This window comes from Talpa europaea (assembly GCF_964194135.1).
Source record: "Talpa europaea genome assembly, chromosome: 2".
Classification (NCBI taxonomy): Eukaryota; Metazoa; Chordata; class Mammalia; order Eulipotyphla; family Talpidae; genus Talpa; species Talpa europaea.
In genome coordinates this window covers 94,605,602-94,633,005 of record NC_140068.1, presented here as the reverse complement: position 1 = coordinate 94,633,005, position 27,404 = coordinate 94,605,602, and the positions used below count along the sequence as shown (strand labels likewise).

The following is a 27,404-nucleotide window of genomic DNA, read 5'->3' as shown; positions in this document are numbered from 1 at the left end:
GCTATAGAAATATTGAGCCTCTTTACCTTCATCCCAATTCTATCAAATATCACTAGTATGCAAAATGCATTTGTAAGCTAAATCTAATTCCAATCCATTTGATCTATTTTTTGCATAAACTCACAGAGCAGAATAATAAAGCAGAATTTTTGTTAGCTTTGTTGGAACTTTAGAGGGATTTTAGGTTGCGCTCTCAACATTCAGTCTGTACATACTTCGGAATCAAGGCCTTGGTAAGATCTCACCAGGCTGCACCTGCAGCACCTGTGCCTTTGGGTAGATTTCTACTTCTTAAGGTTCCCAAAGCTTTTCTCTGGGATTTCCAGGCCTGTCCATGGAGGCAAGCTTTCCTGTTTCCCTTGGAGGTCTCTGGAACTCTCTGTTCAGTTTCAACTCTCAGAAGACATTCCCATTGTAACTTCCATAGTGAGCCATGTTTCCTACTCCTTAAGGAGAGAAAAATAAAATTCCCTATTGAAATTATACAAAGATAGATACATTACCATGAGTAATAAGAATTATTACCATTTTTCTGTATTACGATAACATCAGGGAAAGATACAATGCAAGCACAATTTAGCTCTGCTCATGAAAATGCAATTTAAGGGTTTTCCTGTTGGTGTAAGGGGTTAAGTCACAGTACTATGAACCTATCTGCAGCCACTGCAGCATGAGTTCGATCCCTAGCCAGGGAGGTGACCCACATATGGTGCAGCAGACCTCTCCTGTCTTGCCCACTGCTCCCCTCAGCAGTGTTTTTCAGTGGATCCACCTGTTCTGCTCCCCACTCTATCTCTGGTGAATCCTCTCACCCCCCCATCCCTCTGGCCTGTACCCCGGTTCTTGTATGCATAAATAAATAAATCTTAATAAAAGAAAATAAATCTTTTTAAAAAAATGCAATTTAACATTGCTGCTAATTGTCATTAATGGAAAAAGAAAAGTTTTTCTTGACTTCAAAATTAATCAAAATCAGAAAGTATCAATTTTAACAAAAACTTATTAAAGTTATGTTCATCTTCAGTATGCATTCAGTCCTATGTAGAACATTGTTATTCTCTAGTTCTATCAGTTAGCATGGACAGAGCCTTTCTCTTATTATTTTCTACAGGAACAATTCTTCAGATATCAAAACTCTGAGATAATCAAAATCAAAATAATAATATAATTGACAAGGGAAATTTTAATTTTTAAAGATTTATTTATTTATGCATTACAAGAGCTGGGATACAGGCCAGAAGTTTGGGGGGCGAGAGAATTCACCAAAGACAGAGTGGGGAACAGAACAGGCAGATTACCCAAGTACACTGCTGAGGGGAGCAGCATGGCAGACAGGAGAGGTCTACTGTGCCATGTCGAACTTGTGCTGCAGGGGCTGCGAATTGCTTCATAGTGCGGTGCTTAACCCTTTGCTCCACCAGGGAGGCCCTCAACATGATAACAATATTCCAGAACAATCAAAATTGACAAACAGTATTAACATATCAGATGCTTAAAAGATTGCATATAAATTTTAGAATACTATTATTAATATTCATGTGTATGCCAAAGTTAAAAATTTTTCCCAAGTGACAATGCTTCCATTAAGTTCCAATTAAATACCAAATAGGTTAAATTCATCTAATGTCCTTCCCATGAGAAAAGGGAGAAACTGTGAAGTGTCTCGCAGAGATTACATAAAATTTCCTCTAATAAAAGACTGCCAATTTTTCCTAACTTATATTTCTGGGAAGTTTTATCATAACTATTAGGGGGGTGAAAAATCATTTTATTATGATCCAAACCTCCAGCTAAATTCATCTAGTGCAATGCTGATAGCCAATTCTTAATCTTTAATTTTGACTGTATAACTGGAATTTTTAACCTTCAGTAAAACCTGAATTTCCCAACTCTCATTTTACCTGATGTTTAAAGACTTCATATACCCAACACCAATGATCTAGGGAGAAGAGAAAAAAAAAATTCTCTCAGTACCACAACTTGATAGGCATTTATGTTTCAAACCAACCAGTTAAATTCCAGTTTAGTCTCGTTAATTAAAAATTATCCCAGACCATTTTTCCTGGAAGCACTTGTACCTTTTCCCATTTGCCTTGAGCTCAGAATGTCTGTAGGTGCTATTTATACCAATTTTTATCATCAGAAGCCAAAATAATTAGATACAAAGGGGAAAACATACAGACATACAACAGAAACACAGACAAACCCCTTAGTTTTCATTTAAGCCACATGCAATATATTGCAATGTGCAGTTTTGTTCATATTTGTAAAGACATGGAACGTTCTCTTTGCTTCCTTATAAAAATAGTTTATGCCACTGCCTGATAGAAAAACAATTCTACTTATATTGAAATACCCAGGCTGTTTGTTCACCTTAATCACACCTATATCTGCAGAAACAGTCTGCAAAGAGACAAAAGGGGAAATATCATAACATAAGCCCATTAAAAAAACAAAACCTTGCAAAAAATCAAAATTGTAAAAATAATTTTAAAAAGGAAAATCAAATCAAATTCTTTCCATGTAGTCAAAATCACATTCCCGAAACTGGGGCATGTTATCAGCAGAGGTGCATGATTCCAGGTGCCATCCTATGTACCATAGACTTTGGAAAGACAAAAAAAAAAAAAAGTTAGATAATTACCAAGGAAGGGTCATAGCTTTATTCACCATCTCAGAGTTTTCAGTGTTCCCCTGAAGTCAGTCCTGGGGTATCCTGCAACAGAAGCTGGAAGAGGAAAAAATATTCAAATGTTTACTTTTCTCCTAAATAAATATCTGAGGTTCATAAGACCAACAGGTTTTGGTTTCCATGTCATCACCTTCTGGGACTTTCTTCACTCTGGGAGTGATGCATCCAAAGTTTTCTGCCTACAAGTTTCAAAGTGTGAGTGGTTAACAAAATATCATAAGGGACAAACCATTTCTCTGACAGTTGAGCTTGAGCATCTATCTCCACTCTCCAAATCTTATTAAGACCTGAACACTAACTCTGAAAGGATGAATCGTTCATCTGGAGACATAGAAACCCTAGAGAGAGCCAAGTTGTCACTTACAGCTACAGTTTCCTAAATATGTTTTATGTATTTACATTTTACATAATATGTTTGATCCTACATTCTTGTCCTATGTCTGGTACAGTGTTCAAAACTGAAACTTGGAATGGTCTTTCAAAGAAAATTTCAAATAACCTTAAAAGTAGACTACTTTCGGGCCTCCCCTGGTGGTGCAGGTGGTTGAGTGCCGCGCTGTGAAGCTGTCCACAGCCTGTGCAGCGCTGGCTCCATCCAGGCCGCCGGCGAGGGTCTCACATGGTGCAGCAGACCTCTCCTGTCTTGCCCGCTGCTCCCCTCAGCAGTGTGTTTCGTCAGTCTGCCTGTTCTGTTACCCGCTCTGGCTCTGGTAAATCCTCTCACCCTCCCGTGAATCTGGCCTGTACCCTGGTTCTTGTTCGGATAAATAAATAAATCTTTTTTTGTTTTTTTAAAAAAAAAAGTAGACTACTTCCAGGGGCCATTCTTACCTGAAGGATGATCCCAATGCAGATGGATTTTTTTGCATAGTTTTGCCAAGGTCTTTAAAGTGTGAGTCTTTCTTGCAGTTTGCCCTGTAAATTGTGGTCTCCAATCAACATTTAGTTTCCAGTAATCTGTAAGGCATTATTTTCTGAGCAACCTTTGAAACAAACACAAGTCTATTGTCACTCTGTATAGAGGTGGGCAATCCGGAGTGAAGAAAAATTTCCTTCAGCAACCGTTTAGCAACTTCTGCAGCTTTTTTTCTGTCCTAGTGGGAAATGCTTCTATCCATCCCAAGAAGGTGTCCACAAAGACCAAAAGCTACTTACAATAGTAAGTAGTCTTAGGCATTTGGGTAAAATCCACTTGTCAATCTTTAAAAGTACACTGGGCCCAATATTAAACCTCAGTAGCTTTAGGGGTATGAGTCAGTCTTTCATTCTTGGCACATAAATGACAACCTTGGATGATCCTGTAAGTTGTGCAAATAGTGACCCTTTAAATATGGGTGCATGGACTTGCCGGGCATCTCACCTGTATGGGATCCCTCATGTAGATGTTTCAACAGTGGGTAGGCTGGGGTCTCAGGGAGGAGATAATAACATGTGAGTTCATTCTCCCAGTAGAACTGAGGTCAAACTTAGTAAATCCCTATTCACAGGCCTTTCTTCATCCCAGTATCTGGAGACAAAGTGAGGTAAGCCCACGAGAGGGATGAGTGCCTACTGGAGAGCAGAATGAATGTTGGCCTTAGCTGCATAGTTGGCTGTTCTCTTGCCTTTCAGATGCAATTTGGGGATGCAATTTCAGCTCCATCCCTTTGGCATCTATAACAAAGATCACTTTCAGCAGGTCTAAGCTCTCTAGTGGGTGCTCAGTGTTTTTATTGCTGACTATAAGGAGCCTTCCTCCTATCTGTATGGACCTCAGATGCATGTAGGACCATGAATGAACACTTGGAGTTAATGTACATGTTTGCCTTTTTTTTTTTTTCCTGAAGATTTATTTATTTATACAAAAACTGAGGTATAGGCCAGATGTGCAGGAGGGCGAGAGGATTCATCAGAGACAGAGCGGGGAACAGAACAGGCAGACTGATGAAATACACTGCTGAGGGGAGCAGTGGGCGAGACAGGAGAGGTCTGCTGCGCTGTGTGGGATTCTCCCTGGCCAGCCGGGATCGAACCCGCGCTGCAGAGACTGCAAACAGCTTCACAGTGCAGCGCTCAATCACCTGCGCCACCAGGGAGGCCCATGTTTGCCTTTTTGAGAGAATTTCGGGGTTTGGGTCAGGTCTGTCAATTTGGCCGTCTGTGCTGACGTCTGCTGGGAGGGCCTAATCTTCTATGGTGTCCTGAAGTGTCACCACTGCATATCCTGCACAGCAGCAGTGTTGTTCCATAAAACTCCCACTGTAAACAGCTCCCAGTCTGGATCAGGCAGGAACTGGTCGGACAAATCTGGTCAGCTAGCTTATGCTGTTTTAAATGTTTCTAGACAGATATGGTTAAGATTTCATCCTCAAGACTCTCTACATTGCTTGAAAGCAAGGTAGCTAGATTTAAAGAGCTAGTAACTCACAGCTGCCCATTAGGATTATCCAGTAGAGCTGTTCAGTATTTCCCCACTCGCCCAGCAGTGAATGTCCTTCTTCTGTTCTGACAGTGTGAAAACCTTCAGTGGCCTATGTACAATAATGGACTGACCTAAAGTAAATTTTTCTGTGTCACACAAAAGGTAACAAGGGGCAGCTATAGCCTGCAAACATGGAGGCCGTCCCAGTTGTTTATACAGGGATGCAATGAGTTGCATTTCTGGTCCCAATAATTAGATTAGCACGCCCAGGCTGACTTCTTGTCATGCACATAGAATTGGAAAGGCTTCCTGGGGTCTGGCAGCCCTAAAGCTGGTACTGAGGTCAATTTTCCCTTTATTTCTTCAAAGGTTTGTGGAATTCTCTAAGATAAAGTTTTCAAGTCTGGACCTTTGAGGGCTTCATATTGGGGTTTTACTGTTAGCTCAGAGTTGGGGGTCCAAGTCCATTCCCAAAACCCATGTAATTGCCTTTGATTGCCGGGGACTTTGAGAGCTGTAATCACCTCTTTTCTCTTGGTCTTGAGGCTTTGTTTGCTTTTCTTAATCTCAAATCCAAAATATGTACCTTTTATTTGCATATCTGAGCCTTCTAGGTGACACCTTATAGCCACATTCTGCTCTGATTCAAAATCAATATGGTATTTGGGGGCCTCTCTGGTGGCACAAGGGGTTAAGTCACAGCACTGTGAGGCTATTGGCAGCCACTGCAGCACCAGCTGTATACCCAGCCAGGGTATCCTGACCCACATGGTGCAGCAGACCTCTCCTGTCTCGCCCGCTGCTTCCCTCAGCAGTGTATTTCACTGGATCTGCCTCTTCTGCTTTCCACTCTGTCTCTGGTGAATCCTCTCATCCCCTGCACCTCTCGCCTATTCCCCACTTCTTGTATGTATAAATAATTAAATCTTTTTTAAAAAAAAATATATATGATATTTGCTAGAGAAGGTTCATAGTCAGGGCTGGCAATTATTAAATCATCCACATATTGTAGGAGGATGCCCTGTTTTATAATAGTTCACCCTTTCTAAGACCCCTAGCCAGTATTTCCCTAGAGAGTATAAGAATTCTGAACCTTTGTGGAAGCAGAGTTTAGCAGTATTGCAGAGTGCTTTTGGACTCAGTGTGCTGCCATTGAAAAGCAAAGAGTAGGGCTTCCCTGGTGGCACAAGGGGTTAAGATGCAATCTATGAAGCTATCTGCAGCCACTGCAGCACAAATTTGATCCCCAGCCAGGGAGCTACCCATATGGCACAGTAGATCTCTTCTGGCTCCCCTCAGCTGTGTCGTTCAGTCAGTCCTCCTCTTCTGTTCCCCAGGGGGTGAATCCTCTCACCTCCTGCACCTCTGGCCTATACCCCAGCTCTTGTATGCATAAATAAATAATTTTTCTTTTTTCAAAAAGCAAAGAGTAGCTGATCCTAGTCATCTACTGGGATGCAACAAAAGGCATCCTTCAAGTCCATACTGAGAACCAGCCCAAATCCCAAATAATGGCAGTTAACAATAAGGTGGCAAGATCTGTGAAACCTCTGCAGCTGCCCAGGGAGGCTCTTGAAAGGGATTCTCTGCCGGTGAGTTAAAACCTGCAATAAATAGTATGCTATTCCTCTTCTGTCCCCTTTACAACTATCAGGGTGAGGGAAAGGTTACTTTATCTTTCTTTGTGCCATATGACAGGCCTCTGCCTTACTTATGCAGGGGCATAAAGGCATGTGTATATGGCAGCTCATCTTTTGATCTTTTGCAAAATCCCTCCAATCGCAAAATAATAAATAGTTCAAAGAGCTATCAATAGGCCATTATCCTGACTCTAGTGCATATGCAGCCCAAGCAGTGTTACAGGAAAAGAAAAAAAAAGCTTCTTCTGCATTGACTTACAACTGAACTTGCTCAAGTCAGCTAGAATTTGACCACATGGACTCTCACCTCTCAAACCCGAAACAAAAGTGTTGCAAGCGTACACACACCCCTGAGAAGCCACCCAGAATAAAAAGTCCTAAGCCAGAGGTTGAAAACAAGCCTCATGTGTGTTTCCACAAGACCTCATGTAAAACCAAAACCAGCTTCCAAGCAACAGATTTTGCCACATCACCCAGACTAAAACTTAAGAGAAAAGCAAAACAAAAACTGCCTACACTAAAGGTTGAACCCAGGTCTACATCAAAACATATACACAGAGAGCTTTACTGAAGTAAAACCAAGCTCCTCTAAAATAACAACAGAGAAAAAGTTAAAAAACAAAAATAGCAAATTAGCAACAGAGAAATCCCAACACACACTCCTGCAACTGTAACTTGCTCACAGCGTGGCTTACCATGGCCAGTGCAAGAAAGAGTCCTTTGGGCTGGTCAACAACTGTGGTAATCACCCCATGTTGGACACCAACTATTAGTAGTCAACCCCAGAAATTAAAAAGGGGTGCCCTAGTTTGTGAGTCCTTTCCCTCGCGCTTAAGAACTCATGACAAGGCCCAAAAGCAGACACGCAGAAATTTTATAAAGGTTTATTTACAAGGGGAGTTAGAAGAGGGAGAATTACCTATATACCACCTACCTTACCAGCAGTACCTGGGTGCAAGTTGGAGCTGAAAAAGCAAGAGGTGAGGCCCACCTGCCTTCGGTGTTTTAAAGATCCACCTGGCCACTTGACTCTGCCTTTGTTCCCAGCAGGGCTCCTCACCCCATTTGGGAAGTCAGGTTCATGGCATCTGGGAGTTGTAGTCTATGGCATCTGAGGTCTCATAGTTGTGGAGATGGTGGGGAATCCTTTCGGGACATCATCCACTGGCTCAGAGTTAGCTCTTCATTGTCCCTCTGATAGATAGATTGGTCATTTGTGGTCAGATCACCTGAACTTTGTAGGCTATGATAGAAAAACTGCTTTTTATTTTACATGCCAAGGAGATTCTTTGAGGGATTTGAAATAGGGGAGTAATGTGATTTAACTTTTATTTTATTTTAAAAAGATTCTGTGGTTGCTTGTGGGGACTATATTAGAAGGAAACAAGACAGGAAACAGGAGACCAGTATAAGAAGGCAGGCTGGTGGTAAGGATGCCTTGGACCAGTATGGTAGCAGTGAGATGAAGTTGAATTAGAAATGTATTTTGTATATGTAAACTGTAAGGCTCGATGACAGATTTGGATGGGGAGGCAGAAGTCGAAAGGGAGAAGGCCAGGATGATGAGGTAGGACAAATTTGTCATACAGTAATAGTTACTACAAATGTCTGGCTCTAGTGACTGGATGGTCTATTTATTGAGACAAGGAGACAGAAAGTTTTGGCATTTTGAACTTCCTAAGTTTAAAGTGCTTATGTGTTTTTCACATGGAGATGTCAGATAGGCATTGAAAAGAGATTTCAGCAAGAGACATAGATAATGGCATTTAATTTAAAACCATAGATAGAGGTGAGATCATATAGAAGCAGCATGTGGGAGAGAGAAGAAAAGACCCAGTAGCATGCCCTGAAGATCTCCGACATACAGATTTGCAGTAGAGGAACCGTATACGATATGACAGGAAAGGAGCAGCACGTAGATGTCACGGAGAGCCAGCAGAATGTGCTGTATGGACTCCAGGATGGATAGTGTTTTCGAGAAAGGGGAAGTGGTTAATCATGTCAATTGCCAGGCCATAAAAGTGACCTTTGGATTTGGTTACAGAAGTCATTAATGACCCCCAGAAGAGCAGTGAAATGATTGAGGAAAGAACAGGAGTTGAGGAAATGAGTTGTGCTTCTCAGATCTTAAGATGTATATGAATTACTGGGAGATCTTGTCAAAATGTAAGTTCTATTCTAAGGGCCAAGCCTCTGTATTTCTGAAGAATTCCCAGAGAATGCCAGTGCTGCTGGACCATGGGGTAGCAGAGGTATAGACTAGTGGTTCTCAAACTTGAGTGTGGAGTCAGAGTCTCTGATTCAGTAGGACTGAATCATAGGCACTGAGAATTTGCATTTCTTATAGATTCCCAGGTGATAGTGAAGCAACTTGGTCTAGAAACCGTACTTAGAGAATCACTGGAGAATTTTAACTGTGGGGAGCTGTTAAGGGAAATTTTTCATTTGTTGAGGATGAGAAATAGCTAGAGCATATTTATGCTAATGAGAATGAGTCAGTTGATAGGGCGAGACAGAAAGAGAAGAAGGAGTAAAGATTTTGAAAAGATGAAGGAGGATGGTTTCAAAGCAAGTATTGGGGTCTTGGATTTTTTGTAAGAAAGGGCATGTGTCCTAACTATAGCAGAGAAAGCAGAGAAGATGGTTCCAACTGCAGATGGGTTTGTAGATTTAGTAGTAGGTAAATGCAGTTCCCCTTTGATGGTTTCTGTTTTCTCAGTGAAGATAAGAAGACCACCTGCCGAGAGGAGGTTGGAGGAGAGAATCAAATGGTGACTTTGAGTAGGGAAATGAACTGACTAGTAAAAAGGTGATAGTATTGAGAGCCTTTTTGTGGGTAAGGTCAGAAATGAAACCAATCGAAGTGACCGTGCATCTTTTTTTCTTCAACCACCATTCTTAGTTTTAGACAAGGAGAATTAAATAGTTGAGATCACCCAAAGATAGACTTTATGTAGATCAGTACATCAGAGAGAGAACGAGGCTCAAGGGAGCCTGTAGTTGAAGCCAGGCAAGAAAGGAAATGAACAGGGGAAAGGGCTGAAGAAACAAGCAAGGATGGTGAGCTCCATGAATTGTAGCCAGGGCACAAGTAAAATTAGAAGTAAACTGAAAGAGGTGGGAGGTTTATAATGGGAAACACATGTTGTTATATTCAAAATTTTGTAGGCAGGACAGTTTTGGGGTGGCGATAGAGGTCTAGGGTAAGGCCATGGGGGTGGCTGGATGAGGTGGAGTTTCCTGTAGAGGTCAGGAAACCGAAAGGCCAGGATGTTGGATCTGCCCTCCACCTGGATGTTTAAGTTGCCAAGAGTGATGACAGAAGTTGGGAGTGGAGAAATAGGAGCTAGCGTTTCAGTAAGTGACGGAAAATTCCAGGTCAGTGGATGACAACATCAGAGAAGGAGAGATGATCATGAGCAGGGGCTTATGTAAAACAAAGGTTTATGATCTGCCAGCGGTAATGATTGGCTAGAAGGACACTGACCCCAATTCAAACCTTAAGATACCCGGGATATGAGAGCTTGCCCTACTAATGTCAGGGAGCTAGGAGAAGTAGTGTTGATTAAAGCAGAGTGATAAAGGGAAGTTTAGAAAAGAGATGGAAGATTTACCAGAGTTTATCAAAATTGGGAATTGAAGAGCAATGACATGATGTAAGGATTTGAGAATGAAAGGAAGGGGAAATGTGGACTAAAGAGAATCACGTGCAAGAGAATTTGGTGATAACGGATGATCCAAAAGTCTTGGATTCCCATTAGAGACTGAGATAAATAGGGGAATGAGGCTTGATGGAATCACTCCCAGTCTCTAAATAAAGAATTAAAATACATGTTGTTTCTTGCTGTAAATTTCCTACATGATCCAGCCTCCCCTACTCTCTGACATTCTTTTCCATTCTCCCCTAGCTCCCTCTGCTCCAGTATGCCATATATTTTTGTTAACCTTTGCTTCTTTTTTCCTTTATTTGCATTTGCTTTCCTAAGCAGCAGCTTAACAGAGTAGTTACCAACATTGAACTTTGGATCAAGACTCCCTGCTGTGCCACCTTGTAGCTTTATAATGGTGGGCAGGTTATCTAACCCCTCTGTGTTCCATTTACCTTGTTTGTAAGTGGGGGGAGGGTGATAATATTACTTCCTACATGTGTTGGAGGATTAAAAGAGTTAATTAAAAAAATTAATGGACTAGGCATTGAACAGTTCATGGTAGGCAGTAAAGACTCAACAAATGTTAATATCATTTTTTTCCTCTGTGTGAAGCTTTGTCCCTGTATCTTTACACGATTGCTATTTTCTCAAAATTCAGTTGTCTCAGCTCACATTTACTTCCTCAGTTATCCTAGCAAAAATAGTGTAACTCCATTGGCTCTCTGTCACCCTTCAACCCATTGCTCTGTTTCATTTAGTCATAGCATTTATCACTGTTTGAAATTATTTTATTCTGCTCTTCCCTTTATCCCCTGTCCGCTGAGGGTAGGCATTTGTTGACTTTTCCCTACTACATCTCAGTGTCCGAAATGTGCCAAATACTTTGTAGGTGCTTAGGGAATTTTCTTGTCAACTCATTGTCCTGAAAATTTACTGATTTCCAAGGCAGCGCAAAGTGACCGTAAAGCAGAGGCAGAGAAGACAGACAGTATTCAGCTCTTGTATACCAGTCTGTTGGCTTATCTAGATCAGGTGGTCGTCAAAACAGGCATAGAGTCACAGCCATTTAAACAATTTATTATCTGGCTGCTTTATAAGTAGCTAGTCACCAAGATGAGTAATTGCAACAGGGACCCTAAGCGTCACAAATTCTAATTCTGTGGCCCTTCATGGGAAACGTTTGCTGACACCTGATTTAGATGCGTGAAAAGACTAGAAAGAAATACCAAAAATAATAAAAGCTTTCTTTAGATACTGGGATTATAGGTCAATTTATTTATCTTTCTACTTTTTGTGGTGTTTTATTAGAGACCCATTTAATTTGGGAATGAAGTAGCCTTGTAAGTACTAATTTTAAAGTATTTAGAGCACTTTTAAGAATAGGCTTTTTATGTTTTTTTTCTTTTTTTTCCCCCTTCAGTGCTGCTTTTGACACAAAAACTGGGTTACGTGTGGCAGTCAAGAAGCTATCCAGACCATTTCAATCCATTATTCATGCCAAAAGGACCTACAGAGAGCTGCGATTGCTGAAACATATGAAACATGAAAATGTAAGTTATTCATGCAACGAAAAATACTATCTGCTCTTGAACAGTCTGAGAAAAATTGTGTTTTAATTACTGTAAATGGAAATACAGTAAAAGTGCATCGTACCTTCACCAGCTTCTTGTGCTGGGGGATTAGTGGCCTCAGCCTTGGCATGTAATTGTTCCGTCTTTCTGGAGAATCTAGTTTAATTCAAAAATTTTTACCGGGAAAATGTTTTAAAATAGGTTTAAATGAAAAAGAATATATTATGAAGTGGAATACAAAATTCACAAGAGTTTTTAAGAAATTATTACAAAAGAATTTGTATTCTTTATCTCGTTTGGTTGAGGCTTATCAATACATGGAAGAGCATGGCTATTTTTGTTATTATGGGTTTCTTAGAAAAGTTTGAGGAAGGGTGCCTTCATCTCATTGAAAGTCCTATTGAAGATGGCTGTTTTATGCATAATTTTATTGTTTTTCTTTCTGATCTTCAAAAGATAGCCTTTTCAGATTTAGGTATTTTATTTATTTATTTTTTTAAGATTTATATATTTATACAAGCACTGGGTACAGTCAGAAGCACGGGAGGGTGAGAGAATTCACCAGAGCCAGAGCAGGGAGCAGAACAGGCAGACTGACAAAGTACACTGCTGAGGGGAGCAGCGGGCGCGGCAGGAGAGGTCTGTGCGCCATGTGGGACCCTTGCCCCGTGGCCGGGGATCAAACCGGCGCTGCAGAGGCTGCGGGCAGCTTCAACCCAGCGCTCAACCGATGCGTCACCTGGGAGGCCCAGATTTAGGTATTTTAATATGGCAAAAGCATTGTTTAAGTTAGATAAAACTTTTCTATCAATTGGGGTATTTAAGGGCTATGCCGTCCTACAAAGGAATGCTTAAGGATTCTAATATGGTAACTAAATGGGTGTAATTAGAATATTAACTGGAAGTGAGGAAACAATTGACAGAAGACAGTTATTTTCCTGAATTTCAAAATCAATAAGAAAATTGTGATTGCTATTTGAAAGGAACTATAAAATTTTAGCATAGTAAAACAATGGGCATAGAGACTTTAGAGTCATTTAGCTCTATTGATTTCTACTGTGATATTACTGTGTAGAAAAAAATTCAAAATCTGTAAGTTTTTTACTTGGCTATTCACACTTTTTCTGTTTTGAAGATTGAACTTTCTCCAGGGTAAGGAAAAAAAATCACAGAAACGTCTTTATTAGCATACATTTATTTCAATTTCTTTTAAATTTGAGGGCATTAAGACTAAAATTTAGAATGGATTATGGAATAATAGATGCAGCTTCTGTATTTTTTGTGCTTTATTTTTAAAAAGCTTAGTGCAGAACTGTAGTCTTCCTAATCAGTGACATGCTTACAAGAAGTTGAGATGTGTAGATAAACCTGGCAGGAGGAGCTTTATTCCAAGGTCTACAATCAAGGTGACCTGGCAGCTTAATTTATGCATTTACACTTGATTCTTAACACAGTTAAGTGTATATTTTTTTCATTTCACATTAATAAATGTGGCAGGGATATTGTCATAGCTTTTTTAATATAAAGAATACTTTGAAAATGGAATACAAGCCAAAAATCTATGGAACCCCAAAGCACCTCCAGGAAGCCCTGGGATCCCTCTGGTGTTGCCTATACTAATGTAAGAACATCTAATTTAAAACAGTATCAGTGCTATACTTTATTGTTTTGCTTTTGTTCATAGACAATTTAAGCCAGTGTTTGGGGCAAAAATTATTTTGGGTTATCTGAATCCATTCAGTGATTTTTATAGCAAATATAAACAGCTAGTTTTTTATGTGTTAATTTTCTGAAATACTTGGAAATGTATCTTTTCTGATGTTAACATTATTATATAGCTGGCTGGTTTCATTTGGGCCATTCTGTATTTGCAGGAATAAGGAGACAACAGTGATGGGATACAATTGTTCTAATTTAGGAAAGGCTACTAGACTCTAAAGAAAAGAGGACAGACACCATTAAACAGAATTTTAATATATATATATATGCTGTATTATAAGTAGTTTACTTAATGCAGTATCTTTCATTTTACTTTATTTTATATTTTAAAATAATGGGTTTATTAGGAAAGGCGAAAGAGAAAGAGAGGCACCTACATAGTGTGCAGGAGAGCTGCCGGCAGTCTTATCTTTTTAATAGTAAGATGTTTGCCATATCAGCATAGACTGTTACCTATAATTACGTATTGGTGATTTATTGTTTGAACAAAATAAAGCACATGGCTGAAAGTTTTATAGTTCTCTATTATGTTGACAAATGTTTGAAAGAGAAATGGGAAGAGACCAAATGTCTTAGACTCATTGTAGAAAATTCATGAATTTTAGTCTTTTCTACAACTACTGTCAGGTGATTACGTTGTAAAAGTAACTTTTCCCAAAAAGGAATCAAGAATTCCTCTTTATTTTTTTTTAAAAACCACTGTTTTAAGCCACTGTCCAATTTTTACCTAACCTTCAAAGATATTACCAAACCTTCTAAGATATTACCAGTGCTACACTATATTGCATATTGTTTATTGTATATACTTTGTATATATTGTATATGCTATATATACATTATTGTGCATCCTTTGTTGCATATATAACAGCTTAAAACTCTTAAAATTTTAAGTATAGTTTGCAAATAAAAGTTACAGGTGCCAGAGTGCATAAGTGATCTTTGACACAGAATTGTTTCTGACCCACAACCCATAGTTTATCTTAAATTACTTCTTTTGTTAGTGATAATTAATGGTAGATACACATTTATCTGATGGGTTCCAGGAGCTAAGGGATATCTTCAGTGACTGTGAAGTTATTCTCTGAACAAGGTTAACTGGGCTATTCCTGATTGAACTTGTCACCTTTGTCTCATGAACACCTACTCTAAGGAAAGATAACAGGAAGCAGCTCACAGGTGGCATTCTTTTGCTGCCTGGGTAGGTGCTGCATATTATCCAGTAATATTTTGAAGTTTAAAATGATGGAAGCAATCTTTCATTAATTTTATTTGGTAGACCAAATGGTTGTTTGATGTGCTAATGGTAAATCGATTAGATGTTGTTCTTTGATTCTGCATACAAGAACTGGGGTGCAGGCCAGAGGAGAGTGGGGAGCAGAACAGGCATATTGACTGAAATACATTGTTGAGGGGAGCAGTGGGTGAGCCAGGAGAGATCTGCTGCGCCATGTGGGTAGCTCCCTGGCTGGGGATCGTACTTGTGCTGCAGTGGCTGTGGATAGCTTCACAGTGCTGTGCTTAACCCCTTATGCCACCAGGGAGGTCCCTGGTGTACTAATTTAATAAAAATGTATTACTTCTGTTAGTTTTTGGACCATTGTAGGGCAGTCATCAAAGACATTTGCTGAGTATATGTATTTTACTGTCAATGTCTTTTCTAAAGATTTAATTCTTAGGTTACTTTTAGGTGTCTAAAATCATGTAATGGCAGAAGGAGTAAAGATATAGGCTAAAATATGACCTGAATTAAAAGAAAATTTCCATTTAAGAACTGAGAAGTAAATGGATTAAAATATTCCCTAGCTCTATTTTAATGCTGGGAAACTTGTTTTATACCGTTTTCCTGGTGGTTAGTACTACAACATAAATATAATTAATGGAAAAAGGATGTTTTGTAAAATCACACAAAAAATTGAAAATACTTTAATGTAATATGGGTAGTTTTAATTTCATAAAATGTATTTCTTTTAAGAAAATTAAAATTTGGTAGGGTATATACTAATATGCTTTGCTCTTTTTTTCTCTCCCCCAAATGTGTTCATTGTGCTTCTTGTAGCCAGGTTTTAATCATTTGAATAATTTAGTTTAACTTTATTTTGTTATTGGAAGTAACTACTTAAAATACTGTTGAAGTATTTGGAAGTAACTACTTCAAATAATATTGTTTCTGTGATATATATTTTATAATTCTTTATAAACCTCTAAGGTTTATAAAGATTATTTTTGTCAGTCCTTTGCATTTGGTACCTTTAGATTCATTGTCTACTTAATATTCCCTACAATCCTGTGAAAAGAAACAATATCATCTCTGTGTCTTTCATATGAAGAAAATGAGGCTCAGAGAAGATATTTCTTTTATTTATAACAAATATTAATTGAACTGCTATATTCCTTGTGTTGGTGTTACTGTAATTAAAGAGATATAAAAGCTCAGGGATCCAAGAAATCAAACTGATTGTGATGTTCATATATACAGCAGTTTGATTCCAAAATACCTGTTGTCTTCAACCTTTTTTTTTTTTTAAATTTATTTATTTATACAAGATCCGGGGTACAGGCCAGATGTGCGGGAGGGTGAGAGGATTCATCAGAGACAGAGCGGGGAGCAGAACAGGCAGACTGACGAAATACACTGCTGAGGGGAGCAGTGTGCGAGACAGGAGAGGTCTGTTGCACCATGTGGGATTCTCACTGGCAGGCAGGGATCCAACCGGCACTGCAGAGGCTTCGGACAGCCTCACAGTGCGATGCTCAACACCTGCGCCACCAGGGAGGCCCTGTTTTCAACATTTCTTATTGAATATTTAGGAGTTAGAGGTTCTCAAATAATCAGTGATTAAAAAATATGGTGATGGGTGAATAAAATTAGCATGTAGTTCTCAGCTACCTAAAGTACAAATGGGTGTAGAGGAGAGTAATCAAACATCAGAGGTGTTAAGCCAGATATATATGAAACTAATGAAAAGTGTTAATCCATGGTTTAGATCAGGAAGTAGAAAGAAAACTATTTGACTTAAATTTAAAGCACTACTCAGAGGTGTGATAAGGTCACGAATATATTACTGGTGAGAGTATAAGTTGGACTCTCATTATGGAGGACAATTGGACAGTATTAAAATCCTTAATTATATGGGTGCCCTTTAATTCTATACTTACTTTATTATTAAAATTTATTTCTTGAAATTTATTTTCGGAAAGAAAATACAACACATGCAAAAAAATACTTGCAGTATTCCTTAAATATCCAAATACAGGAAATTGGTTAAATTATGGTATACAAATGATAAATTTTATTATTGAAAAATAAATACTTAAGCACTTGAGAGCAGTCATTATATATTATGTGACAAGGCAAAGCATAACCTCAAATTATATGCATCAGAAAAATGAAAGGAAATATTTCAGTGATTTACTTGTATACATTTGTCTGTGTAAGGATCTGATGAATAAATCTGTACCTTTCCTTTGGAATAAATTGCAAAGACATGAAAAACTATTCTTGAATTCTGAGATGTTTTGTTTATTTGTTTTCCTTTTGGGTTCAGACTGTATAACTGAAGTTGCTTTTAAAAGTCGGATGAATAGAGTGATATTCTAAGTATCTTTCACATGATGAGTTTTGAGTATTGTTGTATCTTCCTTTTAGCTGTGTGACCTGATTGGTTAGAGCAGCTGGCTGGCATGACCACACTTGTACATCTGTTTTTTCCACTTAGCCAGATACTTTTAAATCTGGCTGGGGATTTTACAAATGAATTATAGTATTTCGTGTTTGTCTTTTGTTTAATTTTGTAGAAATAAATGGTCTCAGTTAAGAGGGGCTGGGGGATGGGTTGGGGCATGGATGAGAAATCAGTGTTAATCCATGACCAGAAAACTCTCAAAGAACACGGATTACTATGTAGCTCTTTGCTTTATCCTTATATAAAAATAGATTTTTTCTTTTTCATTTTAAATAGTTTGATCTAAATACTTGGTAATAATTGAGAAAAGCATCTTCACATTCAGAATATTGTAAGAATAATGTCAATAATATACTGAATTTTTTAACTTAAAAAAATCAGTTCTGAAGACTATGAAAGTAAAAAATTTCATGGAATAATACATTTAAAAAATAAAAATGATACTGTAATATCTGTTGTAGAAGTGTGATTTTTTTTTCTTTGTATTAACTATCTAGACTATTAGTGCTTTTACTGCACATGTATAAGAACCCTAAATATTTTTGCCCACTGATTAATTAGTAACTCTATGTGGCCAAATTCTAAAGAGATTAAGATTTTTAATAGTAAAATAGGTTATTATAAGAACTAATGTTAACAAGGGAAAAAAACAATGTATTTTCAATAGAAAATAATTTGGGCTTATTAAGCATATGATATTATGCTGTTATTTCACTGAAATGACTGGATATGAAATTAGTTCCTATTAAGATGATTAAAAGCTGATAGGTATTGTAGTAAATTCACCATTTACTGAGTTTGATTTTTATGTTTTCTTATAGGTGATTGGTCTGTTGGATGTTTTTACACCTGCAAGATCTCTGGAGGAATTCAATGATGTGTAAGTGTATCTTTGTGTTTGTCTTTCTCTCAGTTAGAGGATGAAAATTAGCAGCCCATTTCTATTCCCAAACCATTTAGCAATACATGGACTTCAAGGATTCTTTATTTCTATCAACTAACTGTTCCAGAGAATGGGACTAAATAGCAGATGATGTATATTATGGGTGGTATAGATTAGTGCTTTTATCATTTCAGGCACGTTTTGCCTGTTTGGAGAGTCAGTGGTTAGTATTTAGAAGAGTTGAATGGAGATGAGTATAGGAAGTTTTGACTATGATTTTTGTTCTCAAATAACCTATCCCAGCTTTTTTTGTTTTTAAAGATTTATTTATTTATGCATACGAGAACTGGGGTACGGACCAGAGACAGAGTGGGGAACAGAATAGGCAGGTTGACTGAAATAACTGCTGAGGGGAGCAGTGGGCGAGTCGGGAGAGGTCTGCTGCACCATGTGGGTAGCTCCCTGGCCGGCCAGGGATCAAACTCATGCTGCAGAGGCTGCAGATAGCTTCAGTGTTGTGCTTAACCCCTTGTGCCACCAGGGAGGCCCCTATCCCAGCTTTTAAAGGGACATCTTTACATCATTACATTTACATCAAGAAATGTAACAGAGTCCTGGCTTCATATAGGCCATTTGCTCTCTTATCCAACTTGTGTTTAGGAAATGGTACTATAACTGCATGCACATCCTTGAAGTATTGATTTCTGCACTAGCCCAAAGGGCAGGCTTCGCATGTTGAGAAAGTTAATGAATAGTGCTGATTCTCCCAGTGCGTGACCATCTCTATTATTCTAGCTTGTGATCCCCTGGGAAAGTAGAGCCTGCAGTTTTCAGGAACTAGTAGTATGGGTCTAAGGAAAATGGTAAAGGAAGCAGAGAAAGCTACTGTAAAGATATATTAAGTCAGTCACCACTGTGGCCTGTGGGACTGAAATCTGCCAGGGTCTTCTGAAAAGCTATACAGAATGCACCTATACAGAATGCACCTCAGATGGAGAGCCATTTACTCACTGGCTTCTGACCCCATGGGTGAGTGTTGTTCTATGGGACATTAATACCATTGCATCCCTAGGTTGCACATGTGTGGGTGTAAGACAGAATCCAGCACGTGCTCTTGTGCATTGTGTAAACTCTCTACTGAAGTTTTTCCAGTACCTGAATCATCACACCCCTCTCTCAATTCCTGATTCACATATATAATGTATACTGTATACATATATACTGTATGAGAGAGAATGGGAATAAGTACCAGATACATAAATACTGTATGAGAGGGAGGGAAAGCCTTCAATTTAGTTATACATTTTGTCCTGTTGAAATTTTGGCATTCCTCATTGGAAAGAGTGACTATTGTAAAAGTTGGCCAGACTTCTAGAACATAGATGCTTGTCAATAACCTTTACTTTCTGTTGTTCCCGGTGGAGACGGTTTCTCCCCACCCTTAACTTAACCTGAGTTCAGTTTCTCCTACCCTTATCCTAGCTGAGTCTAAATACCTTTTGCTCCATGAGTAGGAATATATGTTTGCGCTTGTATATTCTGTCTAAAGTGAGGGATGGGGCCTCCCTGGTGGCGCAAGGGGTTAAGACGCAGCACTATAAAGCTGTCTGCAGCCTCTGCAGCATGAGTTTGATCCCTGGCCAGGGAGCTACCCACATGGTGTGCCTCGCCTTCTGCTCCCCTCAGCAGTGTATTTCAGTTGATCTGCCTGTTTTGCTCCCCACTCTGTCTCTGGTGAATCCTCTCATCCCCCACACCTCTGGCCTGTACCCCAGTTCTTGTATGTATAAATAAATGAATCTTTAAAAAAATTTTAAAAATAAAGTGAGGGGTGGGGAAGGAACTGAAAAAGAAATGGAAGAGAAGGAAGAAAAATAGCAAAACATTTTCTCACCATTTAAATTTAATTGGAACATGGTATGACTAAGAACAGAAGATGAAAGAGGAGAATCTGGTCCAAGCACAAGATTCCCACCCACATTAACCTTGATTCTGCTGATGAAATTTTAAGAAACAAGCAAAGGATAAAATAGGCAATAATAAAGAACAGCAGTGCTTTTTGTGGCCCTACTTGACCCTATAATGTGAAAGATCCCAAAGCTTACTGGATGCTACCCAGGCAGCATGTGTGTTACACATTGTTGAGCCCTGCTGTAGTCTCTGCTTGGAAAAGAGAATATTGCAGAATGATATTTTTTTTAATAAAATAATCAACCTTTATTTTTAAAAGATTTTAATTTTTAGAGAAGTTTTAGGCTGACAGCAAAATTGAGAGGGAGGTATTTCCCATATAGCCCCTCTTCTCACACATGCATAGCTTCCTGCATTGTCAATATCACTCAACGGAAAGGTACATTTTTTACCAAGGATGAACCTATATTGACACATCATAATGACTCAGAGTCCATAGTTGACCTCAGGCTTCACTCTTGATATTGTACATTAAATGTATTTGGGGAAATGAATAAAGAAAAATCATTTTCCTCTGTTATGTTACAGTGTACTTTTCTTACCCCAAGAATAATGGTTTTTGATATTTTGCTTAAATGTGGAAGAAATGTTGAAGTAGTATGTTTGTTAATTACTTTGTAAAGCATTCATATCAGGTCTGAATTAGATCCCAAATATTAAGGTATAGTTAAATTGAATTTATTTAACAAAGGAATTGATGATTTGCTAACCTGATCAAACACTATGTTTTGGTGTAATCAAGCATTGTGGAACTAGATTATGAATCTTTTTTAACCTATGTAAAAAAGACCTTAGTTAAGGCTAGCATCTGTTGGAAAGTTAAGTTTCATTTATTGTAATATCTTTAACTTCTTTATCTGTTTGAAGATCCACTAATTACAAACATACCCACTGAATTAAAGTTGTAATTATGTCTTCATTCACTCAACAAATACCATGAACAGGAATCTGTTCTTTCTAACTGGGTTCTGACTATTTTATTTCCAGTTTTGTTGAGATATAATTGACATGTAATATTATATAAGTTGGGTTCTGGTTAAAATAAGAATTGAGTTCATCTCTTCAGAGCAAATCTTTGTACTACTTGGTGAATATTTGCTCAGGAGAGTATTGGAATAGGGTCAGAATAATTAGAAACAATAGTCTTTCTCAATTAAGTCACAATATTGTTAGGAGAAATAAGTTGAAAACACTTTGGTAGCCAGTTACCAATTAACCGTTTGACCCTATACTAGTCACTTTGCTCCTCAAGGCCCCAGTTAGCTTCCCTTTAAATGATGAAAATTGGGGTGGTTGAGTTCTGAAATGTTTTCAATCCCAGAGAATCTGAAAATGGAATAATAAATCTAAAGTTGCATTTAGGGAAATGTTTCATTGTTTAATTTTAACTCTTAGGGTTTTTCCTGTCACTGAAAAAAATCAGTACTTATCCAGACTATGGTTAATAGTGTTTTCCAAAGTCATTTTAGAATTTGCATAAGAAACAAAACATATTCACCTATAATTTGGGTTTTGCAATTTTAAATTCCTTCCAGACAAATAAAATGAATGATACTCAGTGTTACACAGCTGGGATTGGTGGGGTTTGTGGTAAAACAGATTATTTGTATTTCCTAAAACCATTCAAGCAAACAAAAGCCCAGTGTTCTAGACAAATTATACTCTGAAGGTGAGAGTGGTGCTATGTGCTGCCAGGTTTAGAACAGGCAGTAATTTTGAACATGAAGTTTCTGTGCCAATTAACAAAACAAAACTTCTATTTGATTTTCACATTTCCCAGTGATTTCTAATCATGTGTTATATATATATTTGTCTGAGTTATTAGTACTTTTCATTTATCATACAATTCAGATTTTTACTAAAATTTTAATTTCTCAGTTAGCAGGCATCCTGCATACATCATTTGTGAGACTGTACCTTTAAGAAAGGAATGCTAGTGAGCTGGAACATTAGGAGCCATGGAGATGGTGTTTGGAAAATGTGGAGTTAAAAGATGAATATACCAAGTTGTTCTTTTTTTTTTTTTAAGATTTATTTATTTATGCATACAAGAACTGGGGTACAGACCAGAGGTGTGGGGTGTGAGAGGATTCACCAGAGACAGAGTGAGGAACACAGCAGGCAGATTGACTGAAATACACTGCTGAGGGGAGCAAAGGGCAAGGCAGGAGAGGTCTCCTGCACCACCTGGGTAGCTCCCTGGCAGGGGATTGAACTTATGCTGCAGTGGCTGCGGGACAGCTTCATAGGTTGTGTCTTAACCCCTTGCGCCACCAGGGAGGCCCCTACCAAGTTGTTCTTAACTGCTGTATAATGTGTTCAGATGGCACAATTTTGTAAAGGTATATCTAGATATTCTAAATGATTTGAAATCATATGTACATTTCCATTGACTTCTTGATGGTGCTGTTTGGTAGGAGGTGGCATATGTATGCATGCTATAAATATTTAGTTAACAATAGAAATCCAGAAGGAAAAAGAAAAATATCGGATGGTCTCACTTATAGCAGGAATATAGGGGAACCAAATAAGACATCACTGTAAAAAAATAATCACAGTAGAAAACACAACAAAGCAAAAATAGACAATTATAAATCAGAGACATACTGCAGGGGAGGAGGAGGGAGAGGGATCAGAGGGAGGGAGGGAGGGAGGAACACAGGGGACTGAGGTGATGGTGCATGAGTGCCTTGGGGAAGGAAATTCCATGGGGACAACACCTGAGTGGATGGGGGAAGCAAATATTGTTTAAAAATGAACAACGATGTAAAAAAAAAAATAAAAGATAACAAAATAAAATAAAGGTAGATATAAAAAAAATTTAATTTCTTCACACACACACACAAAATAGAAATCCAAAAACTTTAATACTCAGTGTCAGAACCTAACTCCTTGAGTAAGCTGCAACTTTGTGCTATTGCATTATTGCCATTTTTAAACTCTGGTGGTTCTCTGATCAAGCTTAGTGGGCAAAAGAGTTCTAGACTTTTAGTAGGAACTCTTCCTCAAATCTCAGGAAGACTGAATTGTCATGGGGCTAATGAAAATAATCTCTCCCTACTATTTTCTGCCATTGTTTCCTCTATTTTGCAACTTCCCATCCCTGGTTTTTTACACTTGAGTTCCTGTGTCTGCTTAGTTCTTTAAGAGGGAAACGAAGTGGGATTTTCAATTCTACTGTGTTTCAGCAGATTATCTACAACAGGGTCAGTCAGCAGCCATTATTTTAGTGAAAGCCAGTGGGCAGATAATCACCTAGCTTCCCACTTACTAAAAATTATTGTTAAACTAGTAAGGGTAGCATTTTATATCAATATAAGAGGAGCCAAATGTACTGAATAGGTAAAGGAAGTTTCTAGCTTGCCATTTTAACCTTGGTTTCATTCAGTAAATATTTGAATACCCATCCTATGCTAGGCACAATACTAATCTCTGGGAACTATAACAATGAATAAAATAAACATGCCTGAAATTGAGTTGAGACATTTAATGGGAGAGAACAATTTAAATGATAAAATAAGTTCTGAAAGGTCCTACCTGTTTTGGTACTGTGCACTCTGACCTCATGTAATACTCTTTCCCTTTCTCCTTCCAGCCACTCTGGCCTCTTTGTTCTTTCTAGAATACAGACAGCCACATTCTCAGTAGGACCTTGGCACTGGTTTCTGATGTTGGCCTGGAACATTCTCCCCACATATACACATGACTGGGTCCTTCAAATCCTTGAGGACTCTACTCAAAGTTCTCTTTATCAGAATCTCAATTTCCCTATCACCACAACTAAAATACTACCCCCACTGTCAGTGTTTACTTCTTACCCTGTAATTTATTCTTAGCAAATTTTATACCATGTATTTGTTATTGTCTGTCTTCTCCTTTTTGCTTGTAAGCTCTGTTAGAGTAGGGAGCTTGTTTTCTGCCTTGTTGAATCTTGAAAACTTAGAAATTTTCTGATGAGGAAATTAAAGATAAGAAAAATAAATGAAATGAATTGTACAATACACATACAAATTATATATATCCTAGATCTATTAGCTCTAAATCTAGGGCTATGATTATTATCTGATCCAGGGCTATGATTATTATCTGAAAACCTATCAGCCCTTCTTAGTTAATACTGTCATGCATCACCTAAAGGGGTACATTCTGAGAACTGCGTCTTTAGGTGATTTTGTCATGTGAACATCATAGAGTATATTACATAAACCTAGCAGATGGTATAGCCTACTGCACACCTAGGATAGCATAGCCTTTCAGAACCACCATCATATATGCTGCCCATCATTAACCACAATGCCTTAAGTGACGTAGGAATGTACTATGCTAGATTCTATGTAAGATGTCAAAACTGGAGGCCTTTCAGCTGCATATGCTCTCCTTAATGAGATGAACATAAATGCTTACCTAATACAACCAAAGAATCAAGTCAAATTTGTAATATCTAAACAACATATAAGATGTTGAGTGACCTGAGAATATGAGAGACTAGTGAAGGAAATACTCTAAAGAAAGTTATAACTGTGTCCAAAGAAACAGAGATATGGAGTGTAGAGGTTGAAATTTATTCCAGACAGTGAAAGCAAAGAAAGAAATGTGTGAAGTGTATAGAAAAAGAGAATTGTATAGATAGAATGGAGAATATGAAGGTAGATTACCAGTGACTCTTGTTCATCGATACGAATTGTATTGGTAAATTCTAATTTTGTGTGCACACGTGCATGTGGCAGGGGAGAGTTATTTACTAATTTAGTTAATGAGCATTATCTGCTTGAAAATCATGCTTTCCTCCATTACTGAAAGAAGTATCCAATCCATTTGTTTGAACTAAGAGTAATAGTTTTATTCCTTGAAAACAGACTGAGAGCTCAAGATCTGTAATGCAGGAAAAGCAGCAGTCTGGGAGGAAGATGAACAAGCTAACTGAATTAGTAGTTATATTTGCAATTCATCTCCTTATCAGAGAGACTGCTGAATAAGAGGGTAGAGAGTTGTAGAGGCTTTTCTTAGATATCTTCACAGACTCACATACAAAATCTAGATAGATTATACATCCTTTAGGAAAATACCATTCAGTAGTATCTGACATGATCAATAAGATGCCCCCATTTTCTGAGACTAGCTGATTAATAAAGGGAAAGAAGCTTCAAGTTCTGTCTTAGAGTTGGAATCCCTCAAGATATCTTTCCCTGGTTATGGGCCTCCCTGGTGGCCTAGAGGTTAAGTCTCAGCACTGTCACTTCTATGACCTGAGTTCTATCCCCTGCCATATGTGCCACATATGGCACAGCAGACTTCTCCTGTCTTGCCTACTGCTCCCCTTAGTAGTGTATTTCGGTGGATCCACTTGTTCTGCTCCCCACTTTGTCTCTGGTGAACCCTCTCACCCCCCACACCTCTGGACTATACTCCATTTCTTCTACACTAAAAAATAAATAAGTATAAGAAAAAGAAAAAGAAATCTTTCCCTAATTAGCTCCTTCCTAAGGCTGAGTTGAGGCCTGTCCTCTGTGTCCCTAGCACCTCACTGTGTTTCCTTTTCTAGTTTGTATATTTATACATGCCTTCCTCTAATCTAAATCCTTTATTGTCAATAATCCTTGCAATAATTTATGCTATAAGTGAGGAGAATAGTTTGTCGTGAAATAAACCGGCAAAGGTAGTATTCCATATATTAGAATAATTTGGCCTGCTTATCAGATAAGATCAGTAGGATATACCCTTGCTTGGTCTTACTAGGAGTGCAAGGGCGGGGGGAAATTTTAAATGAGGTGGCAAGGATCGGCCTCATTGAGAAGGTAAATTTTGAGGAGTGGAAGCACTGGACAGGTGCATATCAGGGGAAGAGCATTCCAGGCAGAAGGAACAGGCAATGCAAAGGTCCAGAGGCAGAAGAATCCATGCTGTATTGGAAATTGCAACAACAAAGTCTTTGTGGCTAGTATAAAGGACCAGTGTAGAGCTGATTGGGAGCAGGGAAGAGTAGACAATGAAGTTAGAGATAATTGTGTATAGGGCACTGCATTACATAGGGCTTTATTGGCCTTTGAAGGGGTACTTGTCTTTATTATTAATTAAAATGGAAAATCTTTTGATCAGAGGAGTGACATGATCTGAATTTTATTTTCAAAGAATCACGGTCTGCTGTGTTGGGAATAGACTGTAGTGAATCCCAAGGATCACTGGTGTATTTCAGAGGCTTGTGGTTACAAATTATCAATCCTATCATTGTTTTAAATGCTTTGTTTAAATATGGATATGGTTTTTGCCTTTGGTAATTGGCTTTATCAAATAGGGCTGAAGTAGTAGAGATACCACACTGTAGACATGGAAGAGATATTTTTCCCACACAGCTATCTGATTCTATTATGCTTAAAAGGGGAAAGTGGAGGGGGGGATTAGGGAAGGAGTCTTGACTGTTGGGTCGTGAAGTGCCTCATAAATAAGATCTAGAGAAGGATACTTGTCTAGAGTACTGAAAACACTTATTGCAGAGTTCTCCTTTTTTGCTAGTACAGTACCTTTCACCTACAAGAATCATTTTGAGGACCTCTGTGGTGGCCTAGGGGTTAAGTCTCAGAGCTATCACCTCTATGGGCTGAGTTCAATCCCTGGCCAGGGTGTTGACTCATGCATGGTGCAGCAGACCTCTCTTGTCTTCCCCGCTGCTCCCCTCAGCAGTGTGTTTCAGTAAATCCTTCTGCTCTGCTCTCTGCTCTCTGCTCTATCTCTGGTGAATCCTCTCACTGCCTGCACCCCAGTTCTTCTACGAAAAAATAAAAACAAATAAAATTTTAAAAATCATTTGAGAAACTTACGCTTTTTATAACCTGATTAAATTTAAAGGACACCATCTTCCAAAGAAAAGTGAAAAACGAAATTTCTATCAGGTCATAAAATCAACCTTCAGCATAATAAAGTCCTATTTACTTGATTCCTCTTTAAAGATGGGAAAACAAGATAGTTTTCCTACTGTTCTCAAATCTTTATTAATTCATTTGAGGTGTTATACATTGACAGTAGTGGGCATATCTTTACTAAAATGTAATTAAATTTGCTTTCCAGAAACAAATACTATGGAAGTTAATGTGGCTGTCCATTAATGCTCTTTTGGAAATTGACTTTATTTTAAGCGTGCTAATCTACATTTTCCTCCCATTCTTTTGTTTATTGCTTTAAAATGTTGCTCTGTCTTCC

At 38.3% G+C, this 27,404-nt stretch overlaps 1 protein-coding gene across 3 annotated transcripts in view; it reads left to right on the top strand.

The window, feature by feature from the left end:
• MAPK14 (mitogen-activated protein kinase 14) overlaps positions 1-27,404 on the top strand; it is a gene marked incomplete at both ends in the record, with an annotated part of 75,487 nt that overhangs the window by 21,715 nt on the left and 26,368 nt on the right. For all 3 annotated transcript variants that reach the window (XM_084259597.1, XM_084259596.1, XM_084259598.1), the window contains 2 exons: positions 11,804-11,933; positions 18,178-18,236. In XM_084259597.1, the coding sequence (XP_084115723.1) occupies positions 11,804-11,933; positions 18,178-18,236 (189 nt within the window). The remainder of the gene's footprint in view (positions 1-11,803; positions 11,934-18,177; positions 18,237-27,404) is intronic.